General features: G+C 37.6%; 2 protein-coding genes across 7 annotated transcripts in view; one reads left to right on the forward strand and one right to left on the reverse strand.

Annotated features, from left to right (window-relative positions):
* LOC121386338 overlaps positions 1 to 21,140 on the reverse strand; it is a 65,541-nt gene that overhangs the window by 16,856 nt on the left and 27,545 nt on the right. For all 6 annotated transcript variants that reach the window (XM_041517210.1, XM_041517212.1, XM_041517209.1 and 3 more), the window contains 2 exons: positions 20,414 to 20,770; positions 8,256 to 8,345 (listed from right to left, as the gene is read on the reverse strand). In XM_041517210.1, the coding sequence (XP_041373144.1) occupies positions 8,256 to 8,345; positions 20,414 to 20,770 (447 nt within the window). The remainder of the gene's footprint in view (positions 1 to 8,255; positions 8,346 to 20,413; positions 20,771 to 21,140) is intronic.
* Positions 344 to 7,214, forward strand: LOC121386337. The gene is made up of 5 exons (XM_041517207.1): positions 344 to 1,102; positions 2,440 to 2,638; positions 3,508 to 5,755; positions 6,330 to 6,507; positions 6,936 to 7,214. Exons 1-5 carry the CDS (start codon positions 607 to 609, stop codon positions 7,166 to 7,168), a joined length of 3,354 nt encoding a protein of 1,117 aa, XP_041373141.1. The 5' UTR covers positions 344 to 606; the 3' UTR covers positions 7,169 to 7,214.

Below are 21,140 nucleotides of genomic sequence, written 5' to 3' on the forward strand. Positions count from 1 at the left end.
ACCATTTTAAATCATATTACATTATTTTACATCTTTAGTGTTAATTTATGAAACTTTATTTTTTACATTTTTTGTACACGTTTATAAAAATTGAAATGCACTAAATATTTTTATCCCATAATTTAACTTACCCATGATATCGATGTCATAAACCCAGGTCTCTAGGTAATGTGTTGCTGTGGATGGGTCATTTGTTTACAAAACAACAAGACCTGTATACCTGAGCGTAATGTTTTTAAAGATCCAGTTAAACCAATTTGTGCTAATTGTGATGACGTCATATTACCGATGGTGGTAACTTTAGTACTGTGCTAAAATAAAAATTAAGTTTGTTTGTCCTCACCCGACCGACCCACAAAAATCGGCCCGTGTCAAAATCTTTTTTGACCTCTTTTCAAGCATTTTTTTTTTTTTTTAAACCAAGTTGTGTCAAGCAAACGTTTTAAAACCCAGATATATTTAACCAAACTTTATTAACGTTTGTCGATTCGTTGAAAATTAGAAATTCTGTAGGCCTTGCTTTTAGTATTAACAATAACGAGAACACGTATTTCCCGTGATAGCACGAGATCTCGCAGTGCATGTTGATGGCACGTGCACGTGATAATGGCGTTTCGCTTGGACATGAATGAAAGTGTGAAACGAAAGCATTTGTGCAACTTTACACTGTGTTGTTCCGTTGTTCTACACTGTGGGACGTTATCAAACATTATATGCAGTAATGTTATTTCCGATTTCGGCGATGATTGTAATTGGAATGAGGTACTCGAGTCATTAATTACGCATTGTGACCGTTCAAAAAGCGGAAACGACTTGTTTCGATTGATGGAATCCGACAAACGTTCAGTGTCTTTGACTTCAACATTGAATGGAACAGATATGTTTTATCCTAATATGCAGGAGAAAATAAGTGTCGTGCATCACTTTGACAAATGTTTAAAGTACGCCAAATTTGAAATTGAACGATGTGTTACGGAACCGTCAAACAACGAGAGTGCTTTGTTGACCGGCGGCGGTGTGAACGCATTTCGCAGGATGATGGACGCTAGAACCGAAACGAAACCACCGCCACTAAAGGACGTCAGAAGTGGTAGATTCACAGGTATGTATTTATGATTATTCAATACTCCTGAATAAAAATTAAGATTATAATTGCTAATAAATCTTAAAATAAAACATTATACAGTTTTGTGAATTACGTGTAGAGGGTGGATAAGGGAGAGTCTTCAAATAAGTTACTGTTCTAAAACTTTTACTTTAGTTGGTTCATTGATTTATTGTAAGTAAGTCGCTGTTTAAAATGTCTATTTGTAGCATTGAAATGTGGAAATGGTTGGCATAACGTACATTGAACAACTTGTTCATGGGTCAGTGGGATGGGGGTGTTTTTGTCAGAGCATTGCCTCCGAGACCAGGCAGGTTAGCCCGGTGCGCGGAAGCTATGCTCAATTTTTTGTAGAAATTATTGGACTTTGTACATAAATTATTAATATATAATGAATGTTTTAGGATACCCCAACGCCGAGAAAATATCAGATATTGCATGCCAAGCAATGGTAAATAAGTGACGAAATGAATGCTATATAAAATGACGATTTCATTTATTAAAGTGACAGCCTCTGGAATATTTTTTATTATTTAAGCATTTAGAACAGTTAATTCAATCACGTTTCGTGCATAAGTAGCAGCGCACTCCACATAGAATACGCTAGCTTTTCGTAGTCAATAACAGTGTCTTTCGAAACTGGGACGAGAAGAGCGGCTCACTTGAACTTCTGCTTTCATTGGTTGATCGCAAGCGTGAAATTCCCCAACAAGAGATACTTGCTTGTTTGATCAAGTCTTCCATATGTATGATGTCAAATACCGATAAAATAGAACGGTTTAGCTAGACTGCGATACAAAATGGCGTTTTTGTTTTCTCCAAACTGTATAGTAAACATTTGATGATAGATGTTAATGGCAACAACTCTCGCCAGTAAATTAAAAGTGCAGTTATACTTGAATTTGAACTTAGAACTTGATTTTATTGGATTTATTCCAGAGAATGTCACTTTAAGAATTGAACATGATAATTTTTGAGGTTCATGCTAGTATGAAACACAAAACCGATTTACACACTATATGAATGGCATAGCGCAATAGCACGAAGCCATTCCTTCTAAAGTGTGTAAATAGGTTTTGGGTTTCATAGTATCATGAACCTCAAAAATTATAATGTTCAATTCTTATAATTCCAAACATGGAAAATGTTATATAATGCAAATCGTTTTGATCAACAATCACACTAAATTCTCAATGTTACATATTAACGCTCGCTTTAGGGGAATCGCCAACGTCATTCAAAATTTGAGCTTCTTGCAATATGAAACTCGATTTTTCAAATGACGTATGTTTTACAGATTTGAATCATAACCATATATATAATATGTTTTCCAGCAAAAGACAAACTCTACAATGACGTATGTGTGGAACTGAAACGATCTGGAGCAGAATTTCCAAAATCTCTTCTCCCTGATGAAGTTATGAAGCAGGTTGGGGCGATTGTTGACCTGCTCTGGTACATTGATGGGAATGTATCTACTATTCAGGAAAGGTCTACACACGTACCAACAGAGATCACACCAGTGCCAAATAGGTATTGCTATTAAAAGCGTATATACTAAGGCCTACAATACTATCCCCTTTTATACATGATTGGTGTGCATTTAAAAGATCCATTGCTGCTATTAAACCAATATGTGGTGGGAGTAGTTTTCTTCTGAGACCAGGGATCGAATTGTGTTCAGTAGGTCAAATGCTAATCTGAGGAGCTTGGGTCGTTGGATCGAACTACCTCAGTTTGGCCTTTTCCTCGTTCCAACCAGTGTCCCATAACTGGAATACCAAATGTTGTTGTAAGTACTGTCCTGTATAGTGAAGTGCAGATAAATGATCCCTTGCTGCTTGTTTGGTAGTAGACTAACCAATTTCCCATGGCTGGTACATCAGGTTTGGTATGTACTGTCCTGTCTTTAGGTAAGTGCACATAACAGATCGCTTGCTGCTTAATAGCCTAAGTGGTGTCCCATTACTGGTATACCACATCTGATCTCCAAAACCGTCGTACAGTCAACATTGTATCTGCATATAGTAGTTGAAACAATGTTTTATGCAAAATAATTTATGATATGTAGTGTCCTGACTGTGGGAAAGTATATAAAAAAGATAATTGCTGCTTTTCCGGTAGTAGCCCATAGAGTTGCAGCTACAGGTTTCCCAGACTAAATATATATCAGCCAGACTAGAAATTAGTAAAATATGCAAGATAAATAAAATAATGCAATATCTGTTTGAAATTTGTGTTCTACGTTTCGACATAGGATTCCATATTTCAGCTTTTATTATGAAAAGTAGGTCATTATTAGAATCAACCACAAATTTAAATAACAGTGTAAGAAGCATATGCATATATGTATAGTCTGACGTTAATTTCATCTGTTACAAGTTATTGATTTTTTTCTTCAGGTTCTTGAAGTTTGAAGGCTACAATGATTGGAGGAAAAAGAAGTCAAAGAAGCCACAGCTACATGCAAAAGATCTTGATATTCATACCCAAATCGTATTTCGTTTGACAAGCAAGCCCTATGTACAAGTTTGGAATAATGAACTTAAAAATGATTTAAATTCCTTGGCAGCTTCCCTCAGCTCTTATGCCTCCTACTTGAAGTCGAGCAACATCAAGCAGCAAACTAGGCAACAACAGCTTTATCCAGTTCGACAGGTAACTGATAATGTATGGATTGAGTACAAACCTGCTTCAGCAACAACAGTAGCACCAGAGTATGCAATTCTAGAAACAGCATTAGGCGAGTTAAAAGACTTTGAAATCCTATTCTTTGATCCAGATGTACACCAAATTTCAAGTAAAACTGGATCACAAAAGTATCAAGAAAAGTACAGATTTTTTGACAATCTTCATCTTTCGCAAGACGTGGCTTTGCTGTCCTATGATCCAGGTGGTTCGCAAACATCTAGTAAAGTTATTTGGAAAATTCCAGCAGGAGTCGGCTCTTCAGAGTTAATGACTACTGCAAGTCGTGTTGTAAAAGACCTCGGTTCCAGACTGTCAGAATTCCATACAAGGCAAATGAAGCGAGATTTCACAAGAAAGTTCTGCAATGTAGCAGGAAGCAAGATTCCATCTCATGTGTTAAGGGCAATATATGCAGAATTGACTCTTGATGCATCATCAGATCAAAATCCTGTCATAGACGCCAGAGTTCGGCAAGCAGTACTGGCTGGTGATCCAGATTTGGTGGTTGATATGCGCCATTTAAATAAAGGCCGTCCAGATGATGCATTTGATGCATTTTTCCAGGAACTAGAAAAGCAAATCGAGTCAATAACTGCAGCTGATGAAAGACGTCATAATGTTGAACATATTTCCAGATTTATTTCTGTGCGGGACTTGATTGAGCAAGTAAAATCTCGCCTTCCCCCCAACACAGCAGTACCAAGTGAATCTACAGTCCTCTTTGCTTTTGTGCCAAAAAATTCTCATACTAAAGTAGCAAAACTTTACAAAAGTCGAGTGCCTTTGAGATTTACTGTGCAAACACGACAGCTTCGGGCTTCACACCAAGATGATCACTATTGTGCAGCACAGTTCAAATATATGCGTGAGTTTGCTGTGAAACATCGAGACAGAGTTACCTTTGTGTGTCTAGATGACAAATCAAAACTAGATTTTGGAGAGCCGGGTGCTGCCTTATCATCAGGAGTGCGCGGAAAGAAATCTGTTGTTCCTACTACATCAACTCTTTCATGTTTGGATCATGATGTAGGCCAAAAGGGCTCTATCACACCATCAGTGTGTCTGAATGTAGAGATACCTGAAACACCAGACGGTTCTTTCTACAGAGGCCAAGTAACTGTTATTTTCAAAGATAGCATTTTTGAGCCAAGCTCACCCTTTAGGCATGCTGTTGAAATTCAGAATATCCTAGCACAGGAAGGTACCTTCAAACCAGTCTTGATGTTGTTCACAGATGGTGGTCCTGATCACAGAGTCACATATCATGCAGTGAAACTTTCACTCATCATTCTCTTTCGGCGTCTTGGCTTGGACATGATAGTTGCTGGTCGAACAGCCCCAGGGCACAGTTGGGCAAATCCTGCAGAAAGAATCATGAGTTTACTTAATCTTGCATTTCAGAATGCAGCTCTAACGAGGAATGAATGTACTAGTGCTGTGGAACAGGCACTGAGGAGTTGCAATTCAATGGAAGACATCCGGAAAAAGAGTCGGACTGTACCAGGACTTGAAGATGCTTGGGTTGCATCACTCCAAGAGATGGAAAAAATGCTTCAGGAGAGAGTTGAGCGGATCCAGTTGAAAGGTCAAAACTTTAAATGTCTCAGTGCAGCTACAAAAGATGCAATCAATGAATTTGAGGATGATATCCAGAACATTGATCCAGAACTTGTTAAGGGACAATATCAGCAAGTGAATGTGAACAAAAGGCAGAAATATCAGGACTTTTTGAAGACTCACTGTCTAGAGCGCACATACACTTTTCAGGTCAGAAAATGTAATGATGCGACATGTTGTGTTCCGCCAGTTATTCAGTTTCCTTGGCTGCCTGACCCAGAAATTGCCTCGGATGGTCAGCACTTCAAGCCCTTTGATGAAGTACTTGGCTTTCCTACGACTGAAAAAGACCGTCCATCTTCTCAAAGGCAAACCCTGACTGCTATTGCGGAAGATCAACAGGTATGTGAGATAGACTATGTATAGTGACATCTGCTTAAATTGCACTTGACCAGCCTCGGGGGCGCAGTGGTTAAGCTATCGGCTCACAGGCTGGTAGGTACAGGGTTCGTATCCCAGTACCGGCTCCCACCCAGAGCAAATTTAAAGACTCAATTGTAGGTGTAAGGCCACTACACCCTCCTTTGTCTTAATAACACGTTAACATCTACTAACAATTAACCACTGTCCTGAACAGACTGCCCACATAGCTGAGGTGTGTGGCCATGACAGTGTGCTTGGACCTTAATTAGATATAAGCACGAAAATAAAGTTGAAATGCGATTGCACTGTATACAAAATATATTAACAGTATAATACCAATATGATTATTGGTATTAATCTCTTGACTAAACATGTAAATATTAACAATATATTAAAGCAATTTATTGCCACTCTTTAATTGTAACACTCAAGAAATGCTTAAGATGTAATACAGTATTTATATTAGATTTAGACATCTTCAAAATAGTATTGTATTTAATACAAACAAGAAATCACATACTTGCAATGTTTATTTAATACTTTATTTATTCAGGGCTGCAAGAATTCAGTACTTGTTGGTCAGAATGTCCGGCAGACGGTTCACTGCCATGAATGTGGGAAACCACGCTGTGTCTACTCAAAATCCTCTTTCACAAGTCGTGATACCAGGTCCTTCAAGCGACTGATCGAGTCTCATGACTACACTTGTGGGTCCATCTTGACCCCTGATGGTGAGTTTTCAAGATTTTATTGATGACATCTTAATTTGAAATCATTGTTTCTCTCCAATGTGTGTATCCATATAGGACTTTTCACTAGTCCTGTTATCAGGTCCTTCAGGCATACCAAGACTACACATGTGCGTACCAAGACTACACATGTGGGTCTATCTTAACTGCTGATGGTTAGTTCAATGTCAAATTTTTTATTGAAAAGATCTTAATTTGAAATCATTGTTTATCTCAGATGGGTGTATACATTTATTGTTATGCAATAAATACAAGTACTAGTATAAGCCCAGCAGGAAAACTGGGTTGAAAAAATCTCAATAGTGATGGTACTAATTAATTTTCATTCTTTGTAACACCAGTAATAATATTTAATGGACAAAAAGTATAATACAATGCACAGATTAATTTTCCTTCTATTTGCATTTTAGGTCACATACTTCAAGGCAAGGCATTTGTCAGACTTCAGATGTGCTGTACCACTCCAATCGAGTTTGCATATTTTGCATCATCGTCCATCGTCCGCAAGGATATATGTTGTCATTGTGGGAGTTTCGGGGCAGAACGAGACAAGGATCTCATGCAGAACTATCGCGTTGTATTACCTGTTTGCATTAATTGCAAGCACCTTGGATCTCCAAAGAGGAATCCTATTCGGAAATGAATATGTTAACTAGTGTGTTAATCTTAACTATAAAACAGTACACTTTAAGCTGGTTGCTTTGTTATATTATCTGTAGAACAAAAGGCTACATTTTACTTTAAACCAATAGTGGTGCAAATACCGGTAAGTTAAATTCAAATGATTTATTTTCTTGAATATGTATGGAATCCCCACCCCACCCCACACAACTCAAAAAAAAAAAAGAAGATTTTTCCTACCGACCTACCCACATTTGAAATTGCAGGTCGGAAATGGACAAACAAAAATATTTTTAAGGATGGCCTAATACACATATCTCTATAATTATAATGTAATGACATGTACTGTATTTGTATTTGTATTCATATATGTACCAAGTAATGTATTCCTATTATTTTTATCCCAGCTCCTGTAAACCATCTTGTCAAAATCAGAATATGTACGTTCTTCTTACGCCGTTGTATAACGGCCTGAGTGTAATAAAGTTCTCTTGTGTTTGGACAATTTTTCACTATAACTTCACAGAGCAAACCGGTAATATGTGCTCATTTAGCACCAGCTTTCCAGCTACTTAAAACAACATATGGTATCAACTTTCACCTCAGCTTGCTGCTCAAACAACATGCTTTGTTTTGTAAAGGCGAGGTCACAATACTTTCTTCTCGCAATTTGGGCCATTGTTGATCCCTCGCAATATTTTCATGGTGCAATATATAGTATTTTACTTTATCACCCACCTGGTGAACGTATAGCGGTGTCGTACAAATACAGTACGCACCATGAGGGTCGTACCGGATGTACGTCTTTTCACTTTTGTTTGGTCAAATACCTTGGGAAGTTCACTCGTTTCGTAAAAATGATATCTAGCGAAAACTCGTGTAGTATACTATATGTATAATATACTGTGCATTTTTAGTGTCTCTGTGTCATGCCACATATATTTCCAATCTGGTTCTTCAAAATGTACTATCTAGCTACTGTAGGTATTTGTTTAGAAAACAGTTTTAAAAATAGAAGAGAAGAGGAAAAAAAGGAGAAATTATAATTGATCTAAATCTTACAGACTTTTATAAAATATAAATAATAGTTATTCCTAGAACAGACATACCACATTCCTCTCCAATCCAGTGTTTGTCACAATCACATGTGCAAGAATCTTGTAGAAGAATGCCATGATCACAGTGTGAGCTGCATATTTCTGCAAGATATAAAACAGTACAAAAACCAGCAGAACAATAAACATATTGTTACATTGTCATACTATTTCTTTATAATTCTTTGTACTATTTGATTAAAACATTCATTCTGAAATAAAATACACAAAGTTAGCCACAACTACCTTGACAAAGATATTATAATACTACACTGAAGCTTTCTGCCAGAAGTCATAAAAACCCCTAAAAAACCTATTAGGTGGTTATGTGTTTAAAATGTTTTCAAATTGGACATTGTATTTCATGTACTTTGACAAATTTCAAACAGCAGTTCTCTTATTATCATCTATCTAAAAATCAAAAAAACATATATCCATTATTTCTAAGGTTTTAGGGTACACAATTGTACCATCCATGCATAGTACATATACCCTCTAGCAGAAACCCTGCTATTGTTAAAGTTTGTTTTGTTTAACGACACCACTGGAGCACATTGATTAATTGATCATCGGCTATTAGATGTCAAACATTTGGTAATTCTGACGCGTATACCATCAGAGGAAACCTGCTACTTTTTCCATTAACACCGATTAAGGATCTTTTATATGCATTTTCTCCAGACAGGAAAACACATACCATGGCCTTTGTTCAGTTGTGGGTGCATTGGTTGGAATGAGAAAAATACCCAATCAGATAAATGGATCCACCGAGGTGATTTGATCCTGCAACACAAGCACCTCAAACGAGCAGTCAACCGATTGAGTCAAATCCTCACCCCCACCATTGTACACTATATTTATAACAATGTTTTTTTTCGTATTAGTGTTTTAACAGACATTATATGACAAACATGCATTATTTTAAAACACTGTTCATGTATTTTATTCTTTATTATGTTTCTGTTTAAGTTGTCTTGGTTGGCTATTCTTTTGTTTCACTCTGTATTTGGCTGAGTCAGCTTGGGTAGTACTCACTGACTTTCTGTGGCCTGGCCAGGTAACCAATTCAATGACAAGCCCAGTGTCATTGTTTCTGGGGTTTTCAATTTACCTGGTCAGAGGCAATTCAGTTTTAGACCAGAAAAGACGTTTTTCTGGTTTAGCTCCAGGTTTTCAAGTTTCATTCAGCACAAATACTAACAGCACATAGCCAAGGTAATTGCATCCCGTAATGTACTATTAATTTTAAATGAATTAATGTTTAAAGTGTGTGTTTAACTAGTTTCATTATCAAAGGATAATTAATTAGCTAATAATAATTTGATTATGTTACATATAACATGACTCAAGCTATGTAGTTACCGTATTTGACCGGAAATTAGCCCATGTCATTGAATAAGCCCCCCTCCGTTTTGATAGCATTTAAGAAATTAGGCCCTCATTCGTAAATAAGCCCACCCCCAACTTCGTCACCTTATAAATAACATGAAACTGCAAGTTTGCTCAAAGCTCATTTAAAAGGTCATACCTCCTGCAGATAATTAAACACAAATGTAACACAATATTTTACCACCAGTGAGATTTAGCAGTCGAAGTACACAAGCCCAATTCTGAACCAAAACCAATGTCTATTTTTACCACCACACTGGGTCCGCAGTTAATGCTAATTAGGCAAATACCTTATTCTGATTGGCTAAGAACAATGACCTAGATTGACAATTCTTTGTAGTGTAAGCTGGCTGCCTGTGTCACAAACGTGTGTATACGCTATTGAGTTTGTTAATAATTGCTGTTGTTTTAAGTCTTCTCAGCATTAAATTTTGGATGTAAATAAACAGAACTGGTAAGTAATTGTAACATGGAAGGTGCTACTGAACGTTTTTTGTTTTCTTCCTAGTTCATTTAATTATTATTATTTATTTTATTTTATTATTATTTTATTTTTTTCTCAACAAAACTGGCCCCTTGTCTGGGAATAAGCCCACCCCATGCTAAGCTCACAATGAGTTGTCTTGGCCCCCTGGGCTTATTTCCAGTCAAATACGGTAATGGCTAAATGTTTAGTGCATTCTTATGATGATAGGTTTAAGTAAAGATTTTATTAATAACTGAATTATATGTAACTTGATATATTTATCAAAGATAAGTATAAAATGGATGTTTATAATGATAATAATTAAATAACTAATATATTTTATTTATTGAAGAATGTGTAATGTACTTTTGAGTATTTTATAATAGTTAGTACCTAAGTTAACAAAGCTTTATTTTGTTAACAGTTATCATCCCGTAATGTAGAGCACAACCAGCATCTACTTAAAGACCTGACCCACAGTCGGTAGGTACAATAGTTGAATGTACATATAATATGCATTTTAGTATTTATTTAACATTATGATATAAGCACAATGCTGTGCTTTGTAAAAAGTTACATTCAGTAATGTGTACTGTAAATGTTTATGTAAATTCAATTATCAATTGAATTTAAGGTATTTATATATAGTGGCAGTTTTGTATTTATGTATTGATACATTTGAATGTGTCAGTCCTATTCATTGTGTGATAATACTAAGATAATGTTATAAAGATATATTGTATTTTGGAAGTAGATGACTGTGATATGTATATTTCAATATGGGGCCGTTCAAATATTACGTAACGCTATTTTTGTCAAAATTAGACACCCACCCACCCCCTTGTAACGCTCTGTAACGCTAGACCATACACCCCCCAAAATATTACGTAACGCTCGGAGATACCCCCCCCCCCTCCACGCCCAACACAGACAAAGCAACGTGGCAATGTATATTTATACCCATGAACGCTATGATGACGTCAATAAAGTGACGTATTGCTGTACGATGGATAAAGAAAGCACGTTTTCACTTTCGCCATTTTAAATGGTTGACAGAGAAAGATTACACCAATCTCTAATTGAAGGGTATGGACGAGCTAACGTAGAGTTGTCCAAAAAGACGGTTCAACTTGAAGTTGCTAAAGTTTGGAAGGAAATGAAGAAGGAACCAGAGGATCTCACACGGCACGTCTCTAGAAAGCTTCAAGAATGGAAACAACTTGAAATGAAACGCAGAGGACGTTTGTTTTCTTTTTGGTCAAAGGTAGGCAACGTCAGTTTCGTTTGGCCTAAATAAAATGTGTTGGAAATAACAAACACAATATATTTTTATATGCAAGTTGATTCTGTGTATATTCAGTCAGGGCCTATATCGAAGCCGAGTGGTTGTGGTTGTGGACTGCCAAATGCTATTCGAATCAGTGCAAGAGGTGCGAACCCAACCATTTGACAAGTTGTGTTTTTTAAAATGTATAGGTATATATATTTAGAGATAAAAGAATACTGGTTACGGCCTTATAGATATAGGATTTAAAATATCCTGCGAAGTTAGAATGGTTAATGCCAGAGGCTCTGCTGAGAGCGGCATTCTTCATTTCGACCTGATCAGGATAAATTTTATATCCTAAGGCAGTAACCAGTTATTTTTATTTAATTTATCACCTAACAAGAATATAAAAATAAAAGTCATTATAATTTCTGTTTTTATACCAAATTGTTAATTTATCATAATTATTCCAGCACGCACTTGCGTATGACGTCATACATGACAGATGACTGTTTTTTTTTTTGTTTTTTTTTTTAAAAACGTTGTACTTACTAAGTTTATTAATACAATTTGTGTAGGTCCCAAAAGGCATCTCTAAGCTCTTGATAAATAAATAAATCTATAAATGTTAATTCATTATTGAAACACAAAAGGACATTTATTGATACTGTATTAACTATAACGATATATTTTCAGTATGTAGCTGAAAACAAACAAAGTATCGAATCGAGTTTGAGCATATATCACGTGACCTATATTTTTGGTCAGTGACCGAAAATATAAAGGTTTATCTAGTTATATCTGTCAATGTATATACCATATACAGTGTATACCAAAAAAAAGTAGGCCTATTGAAGTCGCTGTCTCTAGTTAACTGTTATAAAGGTTTGAAGTTTATTTAGTTTCGGAAAATGAGAAGAAATTGGAAAACATGTTATTGCAGTTGGCCTCCCCAGTACACTGAATGCATCAAGTTTTAAATGTATTTTGACTTTGGATACCCCTTGTGCAAAGTATTTTTAAAATATATATATATATAATATATATATATATATAATATATATATATAATATATTATATAGATATATATATAATTATATATACTATATATTTATATTTATATATATATCTATATCTATATATATTATATATATAAATATATATATATTATATTAGACTATATATATATATATATATATATATATATATATATATTATATATATATATATATTATATTATATATATATATATATATATATATATCTATATATATACTGGTGAGTGTTAACTATTTTTTATCGTATTTTTTTAAAACCATTATTAATTTGTATACAGATAGGGCCTACATATTAATGTTCTGTTGTAGGTATCAAAACAGACCTAGAAAAATCGGGGTGTGATGATGAATCTGAGATGAATGGAAAACACTGCGATCGTTGGAGAGGAAGGACAGGACACCATCAGTCAGTAAAAGAAGAATCAAACCACTGTTCATAACAGCTCCGAAGCAAGAAAAACTTGAAGCTGCTATATCTAAAATAAGAGGATCTTAACAATTTGTACAAGAAAAAACATCAAGGATTGCTCTCAAAGACAAGAATGTGAAGAACTGAAAGAAAAACCAGACAGAGAACTGGATAGCGTAAAATTTTTGATATGAAAAAATGTATAAAAAACAGAAAGGCAACAGCGCCTATCGAGATAAATTTCAAACGAAGCTGGAGGCCTTAGATGATAAACTCGCAAACATCTAATATGAACAACCATTTGGTCCGTCCACCACTTGTTGAAGATGAGAATCTTTTGCATAAGGTGGATTGTTAGATATTGCCATAGGCGGTTCAGCCGGCAGATGACAGACGACGTTCTGAAGTTAGTCAGGTACGGTCAGAACATTGGATGATTTGACTGCCTCCTTGAAGAAACAAGGATCCATTTATCTGAGATTGCGGGGTATACCTTCTGCTTCTTTCTTCTCGAAATGCTACAACTCTAGAGGTTAAGAGACACTGTAAAACTGTGCCTGTCAAACTGATTATAGCACAGAAGATGAGCATTCTCCGCCACCAGGACAGGTACTTTTGCTCGAGCAATCCAGTTCCACAATTTGGAAATAGTTGGTCATCACTTCTAGGACCAGGTTAAGTCCACTTTTCACTCACATGACGACAAAGCGAGAAGTTCCAATATGACTGACCGCCTCCAATAACGGCACCTTTGATCATTGCACATGGAGTATAAAAGCAACTAAGTGCTCATGATTTTGTCATTTGCGGCTCAACATAAGTTGGTAACATCATGATTCGCAGCAATATCGATGGAAAAAAAACAGTTTTGATAGTCCCGGTTGTTACTTATTCTTGGCCAACGTATGTGGGAATTCGAAGTGCAAACATTCCTCATCTGCGCCTGCATCACTTGCATGATATAAAAACGTGGATTCTATCCTTGCCTGAATTCCGAGAAAAGCATGTATTGTCAAGATGGACTACCGAAACCCATTATGATAATAACTGTGGATGGAGGACCCAGATTGAAAACCCTCGGTACACAAAAACCATTCAGTGTGGCAGTGGATTACTTCTGTTCATACAAATTGGATGCTTTATTCATCGCAACAAATGCCCCCGGAAGGAGTGCGTTCAACCGTGTCGAGAGACGCATGGCTCCGCTTAGCCATGATATTGCAGGACTTGTACTGCCGCACGACCATTTCGGAAAGTCATCTTAATCCACAGGGTGAAACGGTGGATAATGAGATGGAAAAAAAAACAAAACTTCGAAACATGCTGCAAACGTTCTAGCTGAAGTATGGTCAAACACTGTAATTGACGGGTACCCAACAGTAGCAGAATACATCCCTCCAAGTCAAACATGACGAGCCCTGTACTGGAAAAAAAATCGCCTGTGGCATAACAACATGTACGGGAAAGCCAGTACATGCTGCAAATTGTGAAATGTCCACTTAACCACTCATGTTGTGAGGAGCCAAGAAGTTCATATTTTGACATTGTCAAGGAGCGCTTCCTGCCCCCTCCTATGCCACTTTCGCAGACAGAAGATGGCTTGATGTGTTGCACTAATGATGTAACGGCACGGTTCCCATCAACTCTTTGTACATTTAGTACTAGGGAATTCAGTTCTTCCCACAAGAACAAAGAACAAAGTTTGCTAAGGGACTACCATCGACTTTGCATGTCCAAGCTTACAGAGTGAACTACAAAAACTTATTTGTGATAGGTGTGGTCTATATCACGCCTCCATCAGTCGATGACATCCCATTCCCGAATGTGCGAAATAAATACCGACTTTGAACCACGAAGCTCAAGCAGCCGTGCATCTATCCGCCCTACACGTTTGGCTGCCAAGCGTCAGCGAGAACTGATGGTGCGTCATACGATATATGGAAAATGAGGAATTTGAATGGCTTGATGAGGACGACGTTGACATCGATGGATTAGAAGTTCCAACCAATATATCGGTTGTTAACGGCACACCTCTGCTTTCACCTGAATCCCGAGAATCTCCTGGGAAAAACCAAAATATAAAATACTCTAGTGTATTAAAGCATTTCAGCCTGATTTAAAATTGTTTTTGGTTAACATTTACTTCTTAAAAACCTACATTATATATTGTTGCCATGGCATAGCACGTTTAAGAGAAAACAAAATGTTGTTACGTAACGCTGTTCAGTACACCCCCCCACCCCTTGTAACGCCATATAACGCTTGGACGTACACCCCCCCACCCCCCTAAGCGTTACGTAATATTTGAATGGCCCCTATGTGGTCTAATATCCGCCCGGTCCCCTCCATTATTATTTTGGGTTAGGGTTTGGGGTTGGGGTTAGGGGTTGGGGTTGGGGTTGGGGTTAGGGGAGGGGGGGGACCGGGTGGATATTTTTCCCAATATGTTATTGATTATGGTTTTTAATATTATTTCAGGGTCTTTTTGAAATCCTTTTGATGATGTTGATGATGTGATGACCCAGGATCCCAGGATCCTCACATCCTGTTGGTTATGGGATCCAATAAAAGAATCCTAGACTGCACTGAGTTGTCCTTTTGTCATAAAAAATGCACCCGGTTTCATTAGTATAATTATGTTTATCTATGAAAAGAAAGCAGATTGTTGTATCCTCCTCCAGAGTAGATCCCTCCTATATAGACAGTGATCTCCTGAGAGGAGTCAGTACATTCGATCTGGTTCAAATATCCTTTGTCTCTGCCTTAATTGTGCAGATATGATTGATATTATATTAACTGTTAATTTTGTTGTGTGGGATAAAAATTAACAGACTTCAAAAGAATTAAAAAAAGAAAGAAGTGTTTTATTTAATGACGCACTCAACACATTTTATTTACAGTTATATGGCGTCAGACATATGGTTAAGAACCGCACAGATTTTGAGAGGAAACCCGCTGTCGCCATTACATGGGCTACTCTTCCGATTAGCAGCAAGGGATCTTTTATTTGCGCTTCCCACAGGCAGGATAGCACAAACCATGGCCTTTGTTGAACCAGTTATGGATCACTGGTTGGTGCAAGTGGTTTACACCTACCCATTGAGCCTTGCGGAGCACTCACTCAGGGTTTGGAGTCGGTATCTGGATTAAAAATCCCATGCCTCGACTGGGATCCGAACCCAGTACCTACCAGCCTGTAGACCGATGGCCTGCCACAATCAAAAGAATTAAGTTACCATTTGTTATAACATTAGTTCTATTATAACTTCTACAATCCTTCCCATGAGAGAACATTTTTTACCTATTTTGGTATATTGTACTACGACCTGGTACATCTTATTTATTTCTGAGCCGATTGTTTTCTAAATTGCGAACAAAAATAGTGGGATTTTTGGTTATTTCCAAAACACTATTATTTTTTTCATGAGGGGTAGAGTAATTAAACTGATTGTATTTTTTTAAATGTTCACGGAGTATGATAAAGACTATAAGTGAAGTAAATGGCACTTGCTATGACCTTAATGAAATCAGACAAGACATAATTGTATATGTAGCATACACAACACATACTGTACACGAACACACACGGATGGGAATGGCAAATGAGAAAAACAGCTGAATTTAACATTTTATAAAATAAAAACAGATGTCATAAAGCTGCAGAGGCCATTATCAAAGCCTGTATTGCCCGACCAACCCAAGAAAATCGGCACATGTCAAAATTGTTTTTGACCTCTTAAATGTCCAGGAATTAAAAAAAATTTTTTTTAACATTTTTAACCAATTTCAGTTTTGTCCTAAACCTGTATAATATTAAGCTGTTGTTGATATTTGTCAAACAAACATTTTAAAACCATGATATATTTAACCAAAATTTATTAATGTTAGTTTCAGTTGTGCTGGCTGGAATGAGAAATAGCCCAAATTAATGGGCCCACCAATGGGAATGGATCCCAAACCGACCGTGCATCCAGCGAGCATTTTACCACTGGGGTACGTTTTGCCCCTTGAAATGATGAAATTAATTTTAATCTATCGACTTTAATTAATTTTCTGTTCACTAATTTATTCCAAATTTGATCCTAAATCATTACCCCACTTTTGCTTTTGCCCCCCCCCCCCCCCCCCCCAAACTCTGCTGGGGTAGGGAAGTAATTTAACAAGCTCATCTCTTTAACCATTTAAAACAAAATAATTAATTTCATGGTGTATTCAGTAGTTACTTGTATGGTCTTGTATTCAGTGTATATGGTACATGTAGTTAATTGTCACAAGGAACGGCGATGTTGGTTGCTCAGATAGCCCACAGGGCAGTATATATACATGTATATCCTATGTCAGAAATATATCAATAACTATATTGGCAAGATCTAACTCGTTAATTGATAGACAAAAAAGTATTATCCTGTACAGGTGTGAAACATCATTCCAACTGCTACACACATTAAACAGACTTATAGCTGCCTCTAAGATGTTATCATGAAAGTATATTAATTTCCCTGATTGCCTACATCTCTATGGCAAGCAAGCGAGGCATTAAAATAGAAGACAATGAGATAAATATGACAAAAACGAATTGCAAGCACGACTGATGATGTACTTTAGTATACATGATTCATACAGAAATTTCAAACCTAAATTTAGGGGCTTTTTAGGGACTTTTTAGGGTCAATGTAAGTAAAATTTAGGGACATTTTCATGAGAAGGGTCTCTCACACAGGAACATTTTCCATCCACCGATGATTGACAAATTTCAGAGGCATATCACTAGAACCTGTAACTCTCTGATAGTCCTCTCTCCTAGCTCTGGACTGTCTTTGAAAATATAGTAGAGATTCGATAACAAAGAAGAAAGTCTCCATCCTGTTGCTTGTGCACCAGTTTTAAAGGAATTGTGCATTATGTGCAAGTCATACGATCCATTGTTTATCATAATCCTTCTGAAATTGTTTCGAAAAAACTCCAATTAACAGTAGGTCCATCCACAGAAAATTGCAGCTAATCTTTTTCATGGAGCTTTATATATTTTATATACTCTTCAAAAAAAGAAACGCAAAAGGGTACAAATGGGTTATAACTCCGATTTTATGTTTCCTACCGGTTCATGCTTTGTGAATATAAGGTCATTGCATGTCCCAAACACATTCCCACGGTTACATTCGATAAAACGCAGCTACTGTACAATAAAGTTCCAAAATGTGAATATTCGCAAAAACGCAGCCACGTGCAAACCATGTCACCACTGCACGTGCGTTGTCTTCACGTGCAACATGAACACCGACAGTATAAAAGTGCAGGGTGTTCGCTTGCCTGGCCTCTGTATCTGGCCGACAGTTGACAATCCAGGACATGCCACGTCTCGGTGAACCGCAGAGAAACAATGCCATCGGCCGACTAGACGCAGGCGAATCCAGAACGGCCGTTGCCAGGGCATTCCATGTGTCCCCAAGCACCATCTCCAGACTGTGGGACCGTTACCAGCAACATGGATCAACACGTGACCTCCCTAGATCCGGTCGACCACGGGTCACTACCCCCGGGCAGGACCGCTACATCCGGGTAGGACCGCTACATCCGGGTATGCCACCTTCGGGAACGATTGACTACTGCCACCTCCACAGCCGCAGCAATACCAGGTTTGCGCAGGATATCCGACCAGACCGTTCGGGACCGCCTACGTGAGGTAGGAATTCGTGCCAGACGTCCAGTTCGAGGTGTCATCTTAACACCACAACACCGTCGACTCCGACTGCAGTGGTGCCAGATTCATCGACAATGGCCTCAACTGCGATGGAGACAGGTGTGGTTCAGTGACGAGTCCCGATTTCTGCTCCGACGTCATGATGGAAGATGTCGCGTGTATAGGCGTCGTGGTGAACGTTATGCGGCAAACTGCGTGCAGGAAGTGGACAGATTCGGCAGGGGTAGTGTCATGGTGTGGGCAGCCATCTCACACACTGGCAGAACTGACCTGGTCCACGTGCAGGGCAACCTGAATGCACAGGGCTACATTGACCAGATCCTCCGGCCACACATCGTTCCAGTTATGGCCAACGCCAACGCAGTGTTCCAACATGACAACGCCAGGCCTCACACAGCACGTCTCACAACGGCTTTCCTACAGAACAACAACATTAATGTCCTTCCTTGGCCATCGTATCACCGGATTTGAACCCAATTGAGCATCTATGGGACGAGTTGGACCGACGCCTCCGACGGCGACAACCACAGCCCCAGACCCTGCCCGAGCTGGCAGCAGCCTTGCAGGCCGAGTGGGCCACCATCCCCCGGGACGTCATCCGTACTCTGGTTGCTTCAATGGGCAGGCGGTGCCAGGCAGTTGTCAACACACGCGGAGGCCACACCCGGTATTGACTCCAGATGACCTTGACCTTGGTGGTGTGTCCTATCACTTACTCACAATGGACTAGAGTGAATTGTGAACAATCCTGCAACATTTGGTAATTATCGGACTCACCATTCAATAATTAAATCAATTCTCCAAATGTTACGACAATGTGGTTTTGCGTTTCTTCTTTTGAAGAGTATATATATAAATATGTTACTTTAATAAAATGTTCTACCATGTCAATGGCTGTGCCGTGGCCAATAAACTCAGACCCCAGGTAACGAGAAACTACTTTGTTATCACACCAGTATCTCATATGGAATAACCAATCCAGCGCTCCCCGAAATTTACGAATGAATCATCCTACAAACAATACCAAACATTGACAATGTTTCACGAATGAATCATTGGTATCATTTTGGCATTGTTTACACACCAACGTTTCAGCGAGCATAGAGACCAACAAATGAAAGTAGATATCGATGTAATTTTGGCAATTTATTTAATATTTCCGGAAGAAGAAATATGTCTATAAATTTCAGGGCTTATATGGCCCAATTTAGGGTCTTTTGTGAACTTGCTCATAAAATATAAGGCTTTTTAGGACTAGATCATCAAAATAGGGCAACCCTTCAAATTTAGGGCCTTTTCAAGCATGTGCAAATCTTGGTATAACCTGTTAATTAATTTCCCAACAGGCAATTCACACTTAAAATGTTTACAATATTTAAATGTGCAATATTTTACTACCATGTGATTTGTACAACCAATCAACATACACATTTTATATTTCCTGTCCCTAAAACTTGAAAGTGAAAAGAAAACATTTATGTTTTTATGATGTGTAATTGTTGTAACTAACAATGTAAAGTTGACTTGTTTACTGTATTTTGCTATTATGCAATGACCAATGTCGGTATATATACAATTTATCAGTGGAAAAATGTTTTTACCATGACCTAGCAGTATGTGTGTTTTTGGTTTTCTAAATAAATCGATTAACCGAATAGGTAGGCCACTGGATTTGCATTTGTCACCAGTCTGATGTTAAAATGCAAAAGCCATGGGCATCCAGCTAGCAGATTTGTTGAACTCTCTACTCCAAACCATCAACTCGCCCTGTACTGTTGTTTGTTTTTTCTTTTGGTCTGCTATTTTAAAAACATAACAGGAGCCTATATTAAACTTCCAATTTTGATCCCTGTATTAAATTAATGAACCAATTGCATACATACTAAAACTTCTGCTTGTAACGGACTTGCTACTCTCTTCATCTTGTACGTAACAAGACCAAACTCCGTTATCACGGAGTGATAATTTGGCGATCTCTATAACATACACCTTAGTGTCCGAGGGGCCGGAGTCTGTTCCTTTTCCACACTTGGCCGTATAACCTCTGAATGTGTCCTTGGATATCTTACATTTGTCGTAATTCTGGTACAGCGTTCCTATAAGATTAAGAGCTGCACTGGTCTTTTTCCTGAACTGGATTGTAGCTTTAATAACAGCAGCATTTGTCAGTTTACAGGTCAGAATAAACATTTTCTTATACACAGGTTGATGGGGTCTCATGGAAAGGGACGCAGTGAGATCTAAGGAAAGATAAACAGAAATCTTATTGCTATATTGAAGATTAATGTACGTGTAAATCAAGTTAAGTGAACACAGGAAACATTTTGTTCAGTAATACATCACGATTAGCTACGCAAGTTTTAGAAAACACAACACAATTTTAAAACATTAAACAGTACCTGTAGTTACTAATCCATTGACTAATTCAACTGACTAGAAGTATCACTATAATCAAGATTTTGATGGAAAAAAAAAGGTCCCTGGAACAATACAGCAATTAAGGTACATTAAAATAACAAATTACATGAACAAACGGCAAGTTACATGTACAGTAAATTGTTACAAAACAAATAACAAATTACATGAACAGAGAGCAAGTTACCTACGATA

The sequence above is a fragment of the Gigantopelta aegis genome, chromosome 12 (genome assembly GCF_016097555.1).
Source record: "Gigantopelta aegis isolate Gae_Host chromosome 12, Gae_host_genome, whole genome shotgun sequence".
NCBI classification, from domain to species: Eukaryota; Metazoa; Mollusca; class Gastropoda; order Neomphalida; family Peltospiridae; genus Gigantopelta; species Gigantopelta aegis.